This window comes from Micropterus salmoides, unplaced genomic scaffold (genome assembly GCF_014851395.1).
Source record: "Micropterus salmoides isolate LMB-PRFRI ecotype aquatic unplaced genomic scaffold, ASM1485139v1 Ms_hic_scaffold_16, whole genome shotgun sequence".
Classification (NCBI taxonomy): Eukaryota; Metazoa; Chordata; class Actinopteri; order Centrarchiformes; family Centrarchidae; genus Micropterus; species Micropterus salmoides.
Window position 1 is genome coordinate 22,718,218 of NW_024040707.1, and position 16,268 is coordinate 22,734,485.

A 16,268-nucleotide genomic window follows, 5' to 3' on the forward strand; every position below is an offset into this window, starting at 1 on the left:
TTGACTTCCATCCAGTCATTTCATTTTGTCAGGGTTATAGCTAGCCCACACACGTGGCCAGAGAATTAGAGAAATCATGCTATGTTTGTTGTCAACATTTTGTTTACTGAAAGGCCAGCTTTCCTAGTTAATCTTATATTATGGATTTATGTGCATGTGATGATAAACAAACCATCAACTACATTCTGCCTTCAGTTTGCTGTTAGTTTGATAAGAAATATAATAGGCCTTTGCCTTCTTTCTTTTGGTTTGCTATGTTTTCATCTTCTGTGTCAGTTTTGTGATTACAGTGGCTCATATTAGATTTGTTCAGTGGGTTAACAAAGTAAAAGTATATTGTATTAATATGCAGCAAATTCCAATTACCAGAACAGTTGATTGTTCCAGTCATATCAAGTCTCGTCAATCCATGATTTTTGTTTGCTTTTGGAGGCAGTTTAGATAAAGTGCACCGCCATCCAACACAATCTCTCTGACCTCCTTTTTAACTATCTATATACTCCACAATGTGGAGGAGCTAGCAAAGTGAAAACAAAAGCAGGTTATCCAAATTGTAAAGATTTAAACAAAAAAAGATGCTTTAAGAGATGCTTATTGATTATATATGCGGTGTTGTGGTTCTCACTGCTCTTATTTGTGTCACACCTTCCACAGGCTTTGGTCAAACGCAGCCCCAGCAGCGGTATGGGCTCTACTCTAAAAGAGGCTTCTGCGTTCCAGAGTGAGCTGCGTATGCCTGACAGTGCTATCCGCCACCAGAATGCCTCACCCTCAGACAAGGGCAAGGTCACCATCTGTGATGGCAAACCTGGTGATGAAGACAGACCTAAGAAGAGTGTGTGCAAGAGCATCGAGGGCTGCCAGGAAGAGTTGCTAGCACAAGTGGTGAGAGAAAATATTTTTAGTTGTTCTGGATTACATTACTGCACTTCTTAAAGCAGATGTATTTAATATTTATTTTATATGCACTGCGTGACTCAAGCTTTTGGCTCTCTTTCGCCACAACAGATGGGATCGTCCACTGCAGCAGTCATTCTGGAGATGCTCATGTTTCTCATGGAAGCCATCCAGACCAACTTTCAGCAGGCATCAGCAGTGGGAAGCAGCAGCCGGGCTCAGCAAGCCCTCAATGAACTGCATACTCAGGACAAAAGTGTGGAGATGACAGACCAGTTAATGGTATGAAGGCCTTGACATTTTGGAGCGGTTAGAAAAAGTAACCACTTGATTAGAAACTACAGTGTATGTAAATTGCTGCGCTTCTCCTCAGGTGCCCACGCTCGGCTCTCAGGAAGGGGCTTTTGAGAATGTGAGGATGAACTACAGTGGTGACCAGGGACAAACTATACGCCAGCTCATTAGTGCACATGTCTTGCGCCGTGTTGCCATGTGTGTCCTGTCTTCACCCCACGGCCGCCGCCAGCACCTTGCAGTCAGCCATGAAAAGGGAAAAGTAAGTTTTACAAATCTGTGAACTGAAATCCTGAAATAATAATAATAATATAAATAATTTAATTATTTTATTTAATTTTGTATGCCTTAGTTGAGTTAAAATGGAGCCCAAAAAAAACTGCTCTTTTGTTAATGCTGTATGGTTTCAAATTTCAATTCAAGATATTGTCCATGTAATCATCATATCATTCCATACAGTAAATACAAGGTGTCAGACTATTGTAATATAAATATAAATTCGATAAATTTAGAATATAAACTCAGTATAAGGTTCATTTCTACACCCTTGAATGAGCATTTCTGTTGGGTCATCTTTCATATTGTGTTTGCTTTATAATTGCCATCATCGCCAGTATGCATTGTCGTCTTATTGAAAACTAACCATAACCGTTTTCTTTCCATCTCCCGCTTGACAGATAACAGTTTTGCAGCTGTCCACTCTTCTGAAACAAGCTGACTCGAGCAAGAGGAAGCTGACACTGACCCGTCTGGCCTCTGCACCAGTCCCTTTCACAGTCCTCAGTCTCACAGGCAACCCTTGTAATGAAGATTATCTGGCTGTGTGCGGCCTCAAGGTCAGAAAACCAGCTTCTTGTAAATTTAAGATTTTTCTGTTTTGTTTGCAGGGCTTGACAATGACGGTGGCTCGATGGCCCGGGGCCAGTAAAAAGTAACATCGGGACAGTTGAACTAGCAACTCACTGGCCAGATCGGGCCAGTGCAGAAACATGAGTATTAAAAAAATAAATAAATTAGAAACTCAACATCCTGCAGTTGTTTTGCAGCTCATGGCAGGCACTGCTGTCCAATCTAGAGTTTTAGTTAGGTGACGAGTGGCTGTCAAATGTTATTTCTCTAATCTCAATCAAGCAGCGACCTCTGGGTGTCAAAGTGAAACCATGCAGACGGAACTTAAAACTGCATTCTCTATAACGGCCAGCAGGGCGCGAGTCCGCTGGTTTCAAAAGAAGAAGTCTGGTTCCATTAAAAATGATGGTAAAATGTTGCTACTTATCAGCTGATTTACTACCTCAGTAAACACTTTTTAAATGAGTTTATGACTCTTTAGTATGTTTTGTTTTAAAAAATGTATTGTTTTGTTAACAATTACCTTTTTATTTTTTATAATTTGAACTGTGATTACATTTTAGTTTTATTTTTTTAAAATATCCGATTAAACATGTTAGCTGTATAACATAACTTAAGTTCATTGGGGCCTGTTGCAAAAAAGTTTAACGTTCTAATTTCATGTGTGCAAATAAACCTATTAAAATTCAAACACTAGAGACAACAATGTTATTTTGCTTGTGACAAGTCATGATAGAATTAGAGTAGCTGTTCACACTAACCTTAGGTAAGGAGACTTCTATTTTTTAATGAACGGCTAATATGTAGGAATTTGGTATATGATTGTTTTTTCTTAGTTCTTTCATTTTTTTTTCTTCCCAGGACTGCCATGTACTAACCTTCAGCAGCACAGGCTCTGTGTCAGATCATCTGGTGTTGCACCCACAACTGGCTACTGGCAACTTCATCATCAAAGCCATCTGGTTACCGGGCTCGCAGACTGAACTTGCCATTATCACGGCTGACTTTGTCAAGGTATGTATTCAAAGAAAGTAGACACTTTATAAGTACCCTAAGTTATGAGAATGAAGCGTTTATTGGTGATTTGATTACATTTTTCTAATTTGGTTAAGTTCTAAACATGTAACTAACAGTGCTGCTTTTGCATGTTGCAAAAGTAATACTTTTTCAATTTTGTCTTTTTCAATTTATCTCCCTTCCTGTACAGATTTATGACTTATCAGTGGATGCCCTGAGTCCCATGTACTACTTCCTGCTCCCGAGTTCCAAGATACGCGATGCTACCTTCCTTTTCAATGAGGAAGGGAAGAACATTATCGCCATCATGTCTTCAGCAGGTTACATGTACACCCAGCTCATGGACGATTCCAGCAGTGCCCAACATGGCCCTTTCTATGTCACAAATGTACTGGAGATAAACCACGAAGACTTGAAAGTAAGTGGGATGTGTACTAAATCTATGGTGTTTTGTTATGTTATACAAAATATTATTACGTCAACATCAAAATATGTCATTGTTGGCTAAAAATATATCCAGCCCTACATTCCTGCTGACTGATTTCATGTTTACACACCGCTTCATATCAGTGTTTGAGGTTTCTTGAAAATTCTGAATGGCAGAAAGCAGTATTGAGATAAATTCTTTCTGTGTGCCTCCAGGATAGCAACGGGCAGGTAGCCGGTGGTGGTGTGTCTGTCTATTACTCCCATGTGCTTCAGATGCTTTTCTTCAGCTATAGCCAGGGAAAGTCCTTCGCTGCCACAGTGAGCCGCAGCACCACAGATGTGCAGAGGCTCTTCCCCATCAACGTCAAAGGGTAACACTTCTTCTTCATATACAGTCTCTCCACATCCCTGCCGCTGCTCTGGATTTGGTGATATGTAATGGGTAACTGGAAGAGCTAACTGTGTGTCCATCTCCCTCTTGCCCTCCTACCTTCTTTAGCTCTAATGGTGGCAGCAATAAGATGTCACCTGCTTTGTGCCAGTGGTCTGAGGTCATGAACCACCCAGGCCTGGTGTGCTGTGTGCAGCAGACAACAGGCATACCACTGGTCATCATGGTCAAGCCAGACACCTTCCTCATCCAAGAGATTAAAACTCTGCCAGCCAAAGCCAAGGTAATGGCCACTTAAAGTACAGATGTGGAACAGTGTGTAAAACGGAAAAAAAATGCACTAAAAGCATGGTGACGTCACATGTATTCCCATTCCAGTCCTCTATTCTAGTCTCCTATTCTCATAAGTGTTCACACAGATCATTTTCTGCTTGTGTATTGTAGTGCATAAAGTAGTGCGGCCTCAGCTTTGCATCCATGTCCATTTTGAAGTATATACAAACTAAATAAAGCTTTTGATTTATTATTTTTTTACATTATGTCCGAAAACCAATGCATGCATTTCAGGGAAGTAGTAACACTTTATTTGCACATTGATAAAACACACAAATATGAAACATGATAATTAAGCATAAAATTGCAGCATTAAATGTGTATCCAACGAAGGTTGAAGTGAAGGTTGTCTGTGATGTTTCCCTATCAAATGTGTCACCCACTGGGGTTGATTTCTTTGCTATTTCTGAAGGTTAACATTCATACATGTTTCCTTTTGTGCAGATTCAAGATATGGTAGCTATCCGACACACTGCCAGTAACGAGCAACAGCGTACCACCATGATTCTTCTCTGTGAGGATGGAAGCCTGCGAATCTACATGGCCAATGTGGACAACACCTCTTACTGGCTTCAGCCCTCACTGCAGCCCAGCTGTGGCATCAGTATTATGAAGCCAGTCCGCAAGCGCAAAGCTGCTGCTACTAGTGAGTCTGAGGCAAATTAAGTGCAATTCTTATTTTTAATCACAAGAAAATGTAAATAAATGGATCCCTACATAGATGATAAAGAAACTAATATGTGATCTTCACACATAGACAATGGCTGTTTATTTGCCAAAATAACATTTGAATTGTTACCCTTACTTTCATTGAAATTTCTGTAAATACATTTAGTGCCGCCTCAGGATCATTATTGGTGTACACAGTAGACCAATTGATACAGAACCATTCACACTACTTTCAAATTTGAATGTAATGATTTTACTTTCAGCCACCCGGACCTCCAGTCAGGTGACATTCCCAGTGGACTTCTTTGAACACAACCAGCAGCTGACAGAGGTGGAGTTTGGGGGCAATGACTTACTACAGGTCTACAATGGACAGCAAATCAAACATAGGCTCAACTCCACTGGGATGTATGTGGCCAACACAAAGGTAAGGGCATTTAAACATAATGATTCTGTGTGCAGTAGACTACTGTGCTTTTCATATGTAATGAATTGCCACCGTGAGCCATGCATTTGTTTATTTTATGCTTTATACAGTAAAAGCTCAAAGTATATGAGATTGTAGAGCGAGTAGCAAAAAAATCTGTGAAGAGTAGAAGCGGTGGAAAGATTGTACCATCATTTTTAACGGGATTTATACACCGATGTTGATAATAGTGTCACGTATATGAATCTTCTGAGTATATGTTCACAAGTACTTAAACACTCTGTTGAACTGTAGATGTGTAAAGATTGGTATGTTAATATGCACATCATATGCCAGCACTTTTTGCCATCTACCTTCATGCAATTTAACATAACACAGAGTACTCGAGCATTAGAATGCATCCAAAGTTGAACCTGCATTTCACAATTTATGCTTAACCAGAACCATGACAAAATGTTTGTTTCCTCCTAGCCTGGGGGGTTCACTGTGGAAGCGGTCAACAACAACAGTTCAATGGTGATGACGGGCATGCGGGTGCAGGTGGGCACTCAGGCCATTGAGAGGGCTCCTTCCTATGTGGAGGTCTTTGGCCGCACCATGCAGATAAACCTGACGAGAGCCCGCTGGTTCGACTTTCCCTTCACCAGAGAGGAGGCCCTGCAGGCTGACAAGAAGCTCTCCATCTTTAGTAAGAGCAGTAGTCCATTTATGTGTATTACCTATTATTTACCAAATCATTGTTGTGGTTTCTTGATGTAAGTTACAGGATTTAACTAAAAGCACACACAGTATGTGAATGTTAGTATTTTGCGTTACATATCTGGATTCTTTGCATATCCCTCCAATCTTTCAACACCAAAATATCTAAATGGTTGAATGAAATCGCTTTGACAAAACCCTTTAAGTAAGATTTCACTACAAAATAAAAATTGTGTTGCTGTATAATATCTCAGCAGTTTTGAAAGTCCACTGAATGTTATTAAAATTAAGAATATTTTACTGCTGTTACTTCAAAACACTGGAAGTAATGTAATTTATTGGTCCAAAAAGAGCATGAGCTGACTCTGGCTCTGAAGTGTTTGTGCAGCACAATAAATTATTAATGAGACTAATGCATTGTATGCAATAGCTTACGGCAAAGAATATTTATCTTGTTATAAATATTGTTTAGTGTTTAACTTTGTTCAAGTTGAGAAATAAACATTTCAAAGTCGGTATTTTGTGTATATTTCTTGATAATCAAGCTAGTAGACTCATAGAACCATTTGTTCCATTATAATCGCAAAATTGTCCACAATAATTGCAATATGACTTTTTCTCCAAATTGTGCAGCCCTAACATTTATTTTGCACTGAGCTGTTCCTTTAACTTGGATCAGATTAAATTTGCTACAGACTGTGGAAAACATTTTCTGATGTAGTTTCATCTTACTGTTTTTTTTGTTTGTTTTTTTCCTAAAGTCGGAGCATCTGTTGACCCAGCTGGGGTCACCATGCTTGATTCAATCAAAATCTACGGTAAAACCAAGGAGCAGTTTGGCTGGCCTGAGGATCCACCAGAGGACTTCTCCTCTGCCTCTGTTAACAATGTCTGCAGTCCCAACCTCAACCAGGGCAACGGCGCCTCTGATGGAGACATAGCCACCCCAACCACCACCAGCGGCAGTGTGCTGGAGAGGTAGGGGCTTTCCACTTTGCAGTTCATAAAGTTGTTGGCATTTACACTTCTTCTGTAGTTCAGTTTACCACAATCATGATCTGATGAGAGAGTATGACTTTTGAATGGCCTAGTTTGTGTCATTTCTTTATTAAACTACCTTTTTATCTCCACAGCCAGATTTTACCGTACCGTTAATACGTCCATCCTTTTTAAAACTGTGGGTATATAAAACCCTTGTGGGCAAATAATCAGTGTATGGTTCGTTCTTTGATTAATTGGTTTCAAAACCAAATCTGTGTTTTGTTCTGTCCGGTGTTGTATCCATACTTCAAACTAACTGGCTGCTATACACGTGCGCCCGTTGTTTGCAACAGCTGCGGTCTGCGTCGGGCTTCATCCAACCAAAGGGAATGATCACCAACCCTCGCAGTACACTAGGTCGCTCCTGCGACCTCCCCTCCCTCGCCCTATATGGTCCAGCTCCCCGCTCCCTCTCTGGTAGACCTAAAATGGGTTGTGTTGCCAGTGGAACCGGCTCACTGGACAGTGGTCGGATGCTCTCTGCAGTACCGCGCAACTTTCTAAATTCTTCCATCTCACAAAGAAAATAAAGCTCAGGTCGAAACAGTGTAGAGAGGCTGAATGAAAATTACCCGAACCTTGTAATCCGTAAGAGTCGTTAATATACAGCTCTCCCATTTATCTAATAACAGTTCATGTTTGCTGTGTACCACTGGATGTACTGACAACTATCACTGAATTAATTTGATACTGAAGAAATCTTAAAAACAGAGGATTCTCATGCAGCTTCTGAGACGTTCATGTTCCTGTCCCAGTTGGTAGTGAGTTACAAACTGAACGGTGAGCCTCCTGTTTTTCTAACTAAAAACCCGCCTATGTTGATGTTGAAGCTCATCTTAATTACATTTAATCAGGTACCGCCCTCGCCCAAGTGTATTTGCTGCGAGTTTATCAAGTGTAACACACAAAGCTGCACAAATCGGACACATTAAATATCAAAATCAATATTTTTAAAACGGAAAGAACAACTTCTTCTTTTTTTTTTTTTTTATTTATTTTCGGTTTCGGTTTTGAAACTAAATAATCAAAGAACGTACCATACACGGATTGCAAATCGATTAGCAATACTGTTTTGTGATCATTTTGCAGTTATTTTAATTATAGTAATAATTAATTTTAAGTTTTCTCAATTGGTTTTCCAGAAAATTAACTACATTGTAATATTATTAGATTGAAAAGAGTACATACTGTGAAAGATGTGATAGATTTGATCTATATTGACCTTTCCTAGCGTATATTTACCCTTAATTATACCAGCTATATAGCAAGAGTTGTTGAGGAAAAGTTTTAATAATGGGGGTTTGGTTCTCTTAATAGTATTTAGTGCATGGCTCTCGTGATGTCATCTTTTCTTGCATGCTTCTCTTGTGTTCAACTGAATCATTTAATTTCACTTGTTTCTTTCTGTGATCCTCACTCTTTTTTTTTGTTGTTCTTTTTCTTTTGCTCCCAAAAATACAATAAAAAGTTGTGAAACTGAGTCCTTATCAACCTTGGACCGGTTAGTAACTGCCCTTTCTCTGCTTGTTTGTGTGGTTTTGTGCATGTGTGCCAGTTTGTGTGTCCATGCCTGAGACTGTGAACATACCATGCACCATCTCCACACTTGTACAACAACAACCAAATCATTTTATTTTCCTGACAACATTTATTCTTGCATTCAGTGTTGTTTTTGCATTTAGATCAGCACAAACTACAAGAGGTTGAGATTTGCTCTTTCTTTTGTTTGTTTGGTTGATTTAAGGCAAAACTCTTTAGTAGAAGCAGTGTTGATCTTCTTTCTTCATTTCAGGTTGGTGGTCAGCTCTCTTGAGTCTTTGGAAAGCTGCTTTGCAGTAGGTTCCTCTAGTGAAAAGGTAAAACAGATGAAGATTTTATTCTTTGCCTTTTTAAAAGTAATAACATATGTGAATGAAAAGTCCTGTGTTAAAAGTTCTGGTCTTCAGGGAACATTGTTGACTGCGTTTCTTTAACTTTATGTAGGAGAAGAATAAGGCTGCAGCACTGGAGTTGGCCACTCTACTCCTGTCCATGCCGACGCCTGCAGGAGTGCAGCAGCAGACAAAGGGACTTCTTGCCAGCCTGCACACCAGTAGAACTGCCTACCACAACCACAAGGTACAAAAAAACACTGGACAGTTTGGTAATCATTAGCTCCCAAAACTCATTTAATTAAAAGTTCCATTTACTTAAAGTTAAAGATTAAATGTGGCATACAGTACTTGTAAGTGAAGAAGGAACAGTTAGTGAGCCAGAGAAAATGGAGAACCGCACAAACAGTGGAAATAAGTATTTAACTGCTGACCCTGTGTAAAGGAAGTAATATGATTGTTTGGCAATTTTATGTGAATGTTTGTAGCCAGCAGTGCAGTACGTAGCTGTCATTTATCCACAGTTAATCCATTAAATGTTGAAATTACACAGCAGATTTTTCAGAAACCACACCCACAGCAGGGCATAATGAAGTTAGAAACGGTATTCTAAGCAGTCAAGTACTTGTAGGTGTTAAATGTTATGCCCATCCTCTACACTCGCTATGAAGATCTAATGCAACACTTGCCTGCTTCCTCTCTTCAGGACCAGTCCTTGTTGAGTAACGCAGTGCAGTGTCTGAATAGCTGCAGCCGTGAGGGGAGGGAGCTCGACCCTGATGTCTTCCAGAGGCTTGTGATCACTGCCCGCTCCATTGCAATGATGAGACCCAACAACTTGGTGCATTTCACTGAAACAAAGTCATTACACCAGGACTCTGGTAAGAGTCTATTCTGCTGGTGACATCGGATGACTTGGAAATAGCAATTTATGTTTAAATGATTTAAGTGGTGGTTACACAATCACTGTAATGTTAGTTTTCTTTTCTTTTTTTAACCCAGAAATGACAGAGGATGGACAAAAACACGTGGATAGTGAAAGCTGTAATTTCATCACGCAGCTTATGAATAACTTCTGGAAACTCCACGCCCTGAAACCAAAGAACGCCTTTCTTGCTCCTGCTTGTCTGCCAGGTAAGTTCAAACTGTGGGACCCCAAAGTTTGCAAGTATGTTGACTGGGTGTGAAAATTGTGTACTGATATGATCGTGAACGTGACCAGTTGTCAGCTTACGTTGCGTTCACACATTATGTATACTGTCTAAAACTACTAATTTGATTTTGGTACTGTACACCTAACTGAAAACGGGCAGTGTGTTAATATGATTTTCTTCTCTCCATCTAAGGCTTAACTCATGTGGAAGCGACAGTAAATGCCTTGGTGGACATCATCCATGCATACTGCACATGTGAACTGGATTACATCAATGTAGCCTCCAAAATCTACATGCAAATGTTACTGTGCCCTGTAAGTGTACTACTTCTAATGATCACTAGAATCAATTGGCATTCAAGAAACCATGAGAATGAGTCATGAGATCACTGACAAATAATCCTGGGACTTGCCAGACTCATAGCATTTTACCGTTGCTGTTGAGCATTGTAACATTCTAATTCCTATCTTATAATACATTTGATTATACAGGACTATTTATAAACAGGATTTGAGTGATCAGGAAATTACTTGACATGATGATAATGTCACAATTAGGAGAATAACTGTAACCTGGACTGTAGTTTAAAAGCAGTATAGACATACTGTCATCTGATAACCGTTGTGTAACCAATTTCAGGACGTAGCTGTGAGCTTTGCTTGTAAGCAGGCTCTGATCAGAGTGCTTCGACCAAGAAACAAACGGCGACATGTGACCCTTCCATCTCCCCCACGCTCCAACACACCTATGGGTAAGTTTGCACAGGCTTCAATCAAACATCAAAGCTTCAATGTATGTTACTCGATGTGCGTGAGTATTTATTAAGGGGTGATTTTGTTGCTCCTGAGTTCTTATAGTTTGGTTTTCAAGGCATTAGGACAATTATAGTTTTTAAAAGGTTTTCAGCATGCACATTCAATGCCTGATATGTGTAAAAAAACAAACTGAATGTCTAAACAAAGGATTCAAAACTATGTTGGGGCTCCTATGACCAAGTGGATTCAGTTCTCTAAAACATGTTGGTTGATTTCCTTTAAAAGGGGACAAGGATGATGACGACGACGACGATGCGGACGAAAAAATGCAGTCATCAGTGCTGACTGGAGGAGAAGAAGGTAGACAGGAGAGTCAAGACCAGGGTGAAGTGGACCATGGTGACTTTGAGATGGTGGTGAGCAAAGAGGGCCGATGTAGTCTGTGGGTTATATTTGACATTACTCCTGCATTGTTAACATTGTGAGAGGAAACTGGAAGCAAGTGGAATGTAATAGACCTCTTTCTTTAATATCCTGCTTTTAGTCAATAACGATGACCCAGATAATAAACATGGTTCAGTTTATTTAGCTCAATTTTAATGTGCACAACACAATCGTAATTGTAGTAATGATTAAGTCCTGAGTGGCTTAGTGCCACAAATGAACCGTGCACGGTTGTTTTCAGCTGTCAAAGATATGATTGAATTGTTTCTGTTCTCCAAAATAAACTCACCCTACACAGAGAAATGGAACGGATGTTGAACCTCGTTCTTATTTCCCTGACATATGTGTTCAACTTTATGTTTAAATGCCTTAGTTATAAACTTTTTCACTTAAGATGTCTGTTGAACAGATGAATAACACCAATGTTTTTCTGCATCCTCAGTCAGAGTCTATGGTCCTGGAGACAGCAGAGAATGTCAACAATGGAAATCCATCTCCCCTGGAGGCTCTGCTGGCTGGAGCTGAGGGTTTCCCCCCCATGCTGGACATCCCTCCTGATGCAGATGATGAAACTATGGTAGAGCTGGCCATCGCTCTCAGCCTTCAGCAGGATCAACAAGGTAGATGGCCAGAAAATACAAAATAAAGCAATGCTCTGGTAAGCCGATACTGCCTGGGGGTCCCACTCCACATTTAGACACTGTTCTGAAACAGTTCTCAGCTGTTCAGAACAGAGTTGATTAAACTTAAAAATAAGACTTATGAGCAGCAGGAAAGCCCTGAGCAGTTGATAGCAATTTGGGGAGATAATAACACCAACACAATTAGCATTTTAGTTAAAAAGCAATAGTTTTAAGTTTTGTGTACCTGTAACACTTGTCACAAAAGTGAAACTTGCAGTTATTGAAACGCTCCTGCAACTGAATAAAAAAACACTGTTTGGGACACAAGTTAACCTGAATAGTCGTGAACATGAATTACGTGAATGTTCTACCTTCCGAAGTGAAATGTTTCACCTTTTTCAATATCAACCTCAACCTCATTAATGGTTGACCAAATCTGCATCAGGTGAAGCACCAGCAAGATTTTGGGTCAGTGCTGCTAACGTACTATACATATTTTTGACATTTTTAGGCAGTAGCAGCAGTGCTCTTGGCCTTCAGAGCCTTGGCCTGTCTGGCCAGGCCCCAAGCTCCTCTTCACTGGATGCTGGCACCCTTTCAGACACCACCGCATCAGGTAAAGAGACCACCTCCGGATAGTATGTGATCAGCAGGAAGCTAGGTTTTTATATCTGCAAGGTCACAGTGGCTAGTAAATTCTTACCATAACACATTAAAATATTTTTGTCTACAATTTTGGATTAAAACGGCCAAACTTTCCCAGTATGGGAATCTAATCTGTGGCACGTCTTAATCCACTATTTTAAATTTAATGGATTGTTTATCCTCTTTTCAGTCTGTCACATTTGCTCAAGTAGGTAGTAATTACATATGATTATGCCCACAATAGGCCCAATAGGAAACCCCCCCCCCGAAAATGGCAGATTGAAGTGTTTTGAATGTACTGCATGCTTTACTGCAATTTTGGTGCACAAGTACAAACTAAAGTCATCTATCCTGGCCAGATGACCGTGGTGTATTTACTGTTACAGCTATTGCTATGATTTCAGCCCCGGCATCAGATGATGAGGGCAGCACAGCTGCTACTGATGGCTCTACGTTGCGGACCTCCCCTGCTGAGCATGGCGGCAGTGTGGGCTCAGAGAGTGGAGGTTCTGCAATCGACTCTGTAGCGGGGGAGCACAGTGGTGGGTGATTTTAAAAAAACAAAAAAAAGTGACCCAGAAATGTTAGATTATAAAGTATCTTACGACTTTACAGACATCTTTCTTTAAACTGTACATATTAATTTATTACTTATTATACACCATGTTTCCCCATTTGCTAAGTTGCATGTTTGCATGCATTTGTATGTACAGTGTCAGGACGCAGCAGTGCATATGGGGACACAGCAGTGGAGGGCCACCCTGCAGGTCCAGGAAGTGTGAGCTCCAGCACTGGAGCCATCAGCACCACCACAGCCCAGCAGGAAGGTGAAGGCTCAGAGGGAGAAGGAGAGACTGAGGGAGACATTCACACAAGCAACAGGTCAGACATCCCAAATGCAAGGCGGGACTTTAGAATACGTAGGAAGATTCAAGTTTAAGCTCTGCTGCCAACAAACATCTGCTTGTTAAAGGGAGGAAAGAGATTTAGTACTTCTTTTGGAGAAGTACATTGTCGTCATAAAGAACACCACATTAAGGCCAATATGGCAGACTCACTTGTAGAAGTTAAAATGTTTATTACTTATCTTGTCTTTCTTGTCAGGCTACACATGGTTCGTCTGATGCTACTGGAGCGCTTGCTTCAGCAGCTTTCTCAGCTCCACAATGTAGGTGGAGTCCAAGCCATCCCGTACATGCAGGTTATCCTCATGTTGACCTCTGACCTGGATGGCGAGGATGAAAAGGATAAGGGTGCCTTGGATGACCTGCTAGCACAGCTCATTGCTGAGCTTGGCATGCACAAGAAGGTAACCACAGTCTCCTGGTGATGAATCATTAAGAGAATTTCATCGAATATGATAAAGAATGCTTTTGAAATACAATACCTACCCAGTGTTTAATCCATGTTATTCCTCTGCAGGACGTGTCCAAGAAGAATGAGCGTAGCTCCATCAATGAAGTTCACCTGGTCATCATGAGACTGCTCAGTGTCTTCATGTCCCGCACCAAGTCTGGCTCCAAATCCTCCTCTGAGGTACATCCTCTTTCTTTTCTAAATGCAGTTTTCACTGATTTCACTAAAGGCTATCAGTTAAAAGTTTAAATTTAAAACAAGTCAGACATCATTGTTTGTTCAAAGCCACTCTAAAGTACCCATAGAAGATAACTGCAGGGCTCTACAGTGCGACCATTTTGCTCGTATATGCCCCTAAAAATCGATACGTGCGACCCAGAAAAATGATTTACGAGCACAATGTGCAAGTAACTACAACCTACTGTAATCCCCCCACCGCCCGCCGCGGTGCACTGCACAGCTTATTGTTCACCCCCGCCCCGAGTGGTGGGCAGGACGCGACGCAAAGCTGGTGTCAATCATATGACAGTTGTTGAAACTCTGGCAGAACAAAAACCAGATAGTCACTGGAGCACTGGGAGAGATCCCGATGGGCAAGTCGCTCGGTGGCCGCTTGACAGAGCTGGCTATTTAGCTATATCAGGTGCCTTTTTTTTTAAACGTGTTCAACTTTTCATAACATCGATCGTCAATTTCACTTTTCTACAAATGACCAATCACAGCCTGGATGGGGCGGGACATAAAAATGGTTTGATGTGCTACAGAAAACTTTCAAATGTGGAACTCCTCGTGCATGAATGGTTGTTGATTGATGAGAGAGTAACATTAACAAATTAAGTGACCAATGGTGGCCATTTTTCTTGCACAAGGATTTAATGAATGAAAATATGAAACTGCTGTTTTGTCCAACTGGAATAAATATTATACTAGTGGTGAGCTATATAGTATACTATTCCATAAAATGACAATGCATATTGTAAAATTAAATCATTAATATATTAACACACAAACAATATATTATTAAAACTATTAAAATTGAACTTTTTATCTAATGTTATTATAATAATATAAATACTAATGTTGTGGAAAGAACACCTGCAGTGGAAAGATGCAGATTTCCTGAATTTTTTAACTTTACTTCTTCTAGGCTATTCAAAACGAAGTTGCTTGTACATTGTACTACATGGCCAAGCGCACCTTCTTTTCTCTCTTCCAGTCATCCTCTCTTATCTCAAACGCCACTGCAACTGCCTTGCTCAGCCTGGGTGCTATTGACTACTGTCTCCACGTGCTCAAATCACTCCTGGAGTTTTGGAAGAGCCAACAGGGTGAAGAAGAGCCTGTGGCCGCCAGCCAGCTCCTCCGCCCACACACAGCCTCCTCTCCCCCAGACATGAGCCCTTTCTTCCTGCGCCAATATGTCAAGGTATCACATAACGTCTTTATCTAAACTTGAAAAAGTGTCTTTTGTACAAGGAATGTTCGAACTCACTATGTTGCACATCCTTTTAGGGACATGCTGCTGATGTGTTTGAAGCCTATTCCCAGCTATTGACTGAAATGGTCCTCAGGCTTCCGTATCAGATCAAGAAGATTGCTGACACCAACCCACGTATCCCACCTCCTGTTTTTGACCATTCCTGGTTCTATTATCTGTCTGAAGTAAGCAGTTGGGTGTATCACTTATGTGATGTTCCTTATCAACCTCCTTGTACACAAAATACGTAAATACAACCCCTTAATTCTGTCTCCCTTTTCTCCTCAGTATCTGATGATTCAACAGACGCCATTCGTCAGGAGGCAAGTCAGAAAGCTGTTGCTGTTTATCTGCGGCTCAAAGGAAAAATATCGTCAGCTGCGGGACCTGCACACTCTTGACTCACATGTGCGCAGCATCAAGAAGCTTCTGGAGGAGCAGGGAATCTTCCTCCGGGCTGGCGTGGTCACAGCCACGTCTGGCTCAGCGCTACAGTATGACACACTCATTAGTCTGGTGAGTGTCCTGAACATGTCATTAAGTCGACTCGTACAGAGCTTCTTGTATGCAGTGTATTGGCTAGAAATTATGTTTATTTTATGTACATTGTTTTTTGTCTTAGTAATGCTGGCCGCACACTAGAGGATATTTTGTCCATTTTTGGGTCTGAATCGCCCCTCCCAACAATCACATAGGTGTGCCTGAGCTGAGGCTGGTCAGAACAGATTATTCTGGTAGTGTGAGGGGGTTTACAGACATACTTATGGTCGCCAGCTGGATTGACGGCTCCCCAATTTTGAAGCATAAATTGTTTGAAATTCGATCAGAAACCCGCAACAGTCAATGAGAGCAAGCTGATGTGTACGGCATGCAAGCAAAACTCGGCACTAGACCGGT

At 40.8% G+C, this 16,268-nt stretch overlaps 1 protein-coding gene across 8 annotated transcripts in view; it reads left to right on the forward strand.

The window, feature by feature from the left end:
• The window catches only part of ubr4 (ubiquitin protein ligase E3 component n-recognin 4), a 61,116-nt gene that overhangs the window by 24,003 nt on the left and 20,845 nt on the right, over window positions 1-16,268 (forward strand). For 6 of the 8 annotated variants that reach the window (XM_038722923.1, XM_038722925.1, XM_038722926.1 and 3 more), the window contains 29 exons: window positions 655-885; window positions 1,009-1,179; window positions 1,271-1,453; window positions 1,869-2,027; window positions 2,902-3,054; window positions 3,248-3,475; window positions 3,700-3,857; window positions 3,986-4,160; window positions 4,655-4,856; window positions 5,143-5,306; window positions 5,778-5,994; window positions 6,767-6,983; window positions 8,515-8,547; window positions 8,839-8,902; window positions 9,030-9,164; window positions 9,624-9,798; window positions 9,920-10,051; window positions 10,264-10,385; window positions 10,711-10,822; window positions 11,112-11,242; window positions 11,713-11,890; window positions 12,405-12,509; window positions 12,943-13,080; window positions 13,252-13,420; window positions 13,643-13,847; window positions 13,961-14,074; window positions 15,111-15,320; window positions 15,407-15,556; window positions 15,660-15,887. In XM_038722923.1, coding sequence (XP_038578851.1) covers window positions 655-885; window positions 1,009-1,179; window positions 1,271-1,453; window positions 1,869-2,027; window positions 2,902-3,054; window positions 3,248-3,475; window positions 3,700-3,857; window positions 3,986-4,160; window positions 4,655-4,856; window positions 5,143-5,306; window positions 5,778-5,994; window positions 6,767-6,983; window positions 8,515-8,547; window positions 8,839-8,902; window positions 9,030-9,164; window positions 9,624-9,798; window positions 9,920-10,051; window positions 10,264-10,385; window positions 10,711-10,822; window positions 11,112-11,242; window positions 11,713-11,890; window positions 12,405-12,509; window positions 12,943-13,080; window positions 13,252-13,420; window positions 13,643-13,847; window positions 13,961-14,074; window positions 15,111-15,320; window positions 15,407-15,556; window positions 15,660-15,887 — 4,659 coding nt within the window. The remainder of the gene's footprint in view (window positions 1-654; window positions 886-1,008; window positions 1,180-1,270; window positions 1,454-1,868; window positions 2,028-2,901; window positions 3,055-3,247; window positions 3,476-3,699; window positions 3,858-3,985; window positions 4,161-4,654; window positions 4,857-5,142; window positions 5,307-5,777; window positions 5,995-6,766; window positions 6,984-8,514; window positions 8,548-8,838; window positions 8,903-9,029; window positions 9,165-9,623; window positions 9,799-9,919; window positions 10,052-10,263; window positions 10,386-10,710; window positions 10,823-11,111; window positions 11,243-11,712; window positions 11,891-12,404; window positions 12,510-12,942; window positions 13,081-13,251; window positions 13,421-13,642; window positions 13,848-13,960; window positions 14,075-15,110; window positions 15,321-15,406; window positions 15,557-15,659; window positions 15,888-16,268) is intronic. The other 2 variants (XM_038722924.1, XM_038722930.1) reach the window with 1 other exon arrangement.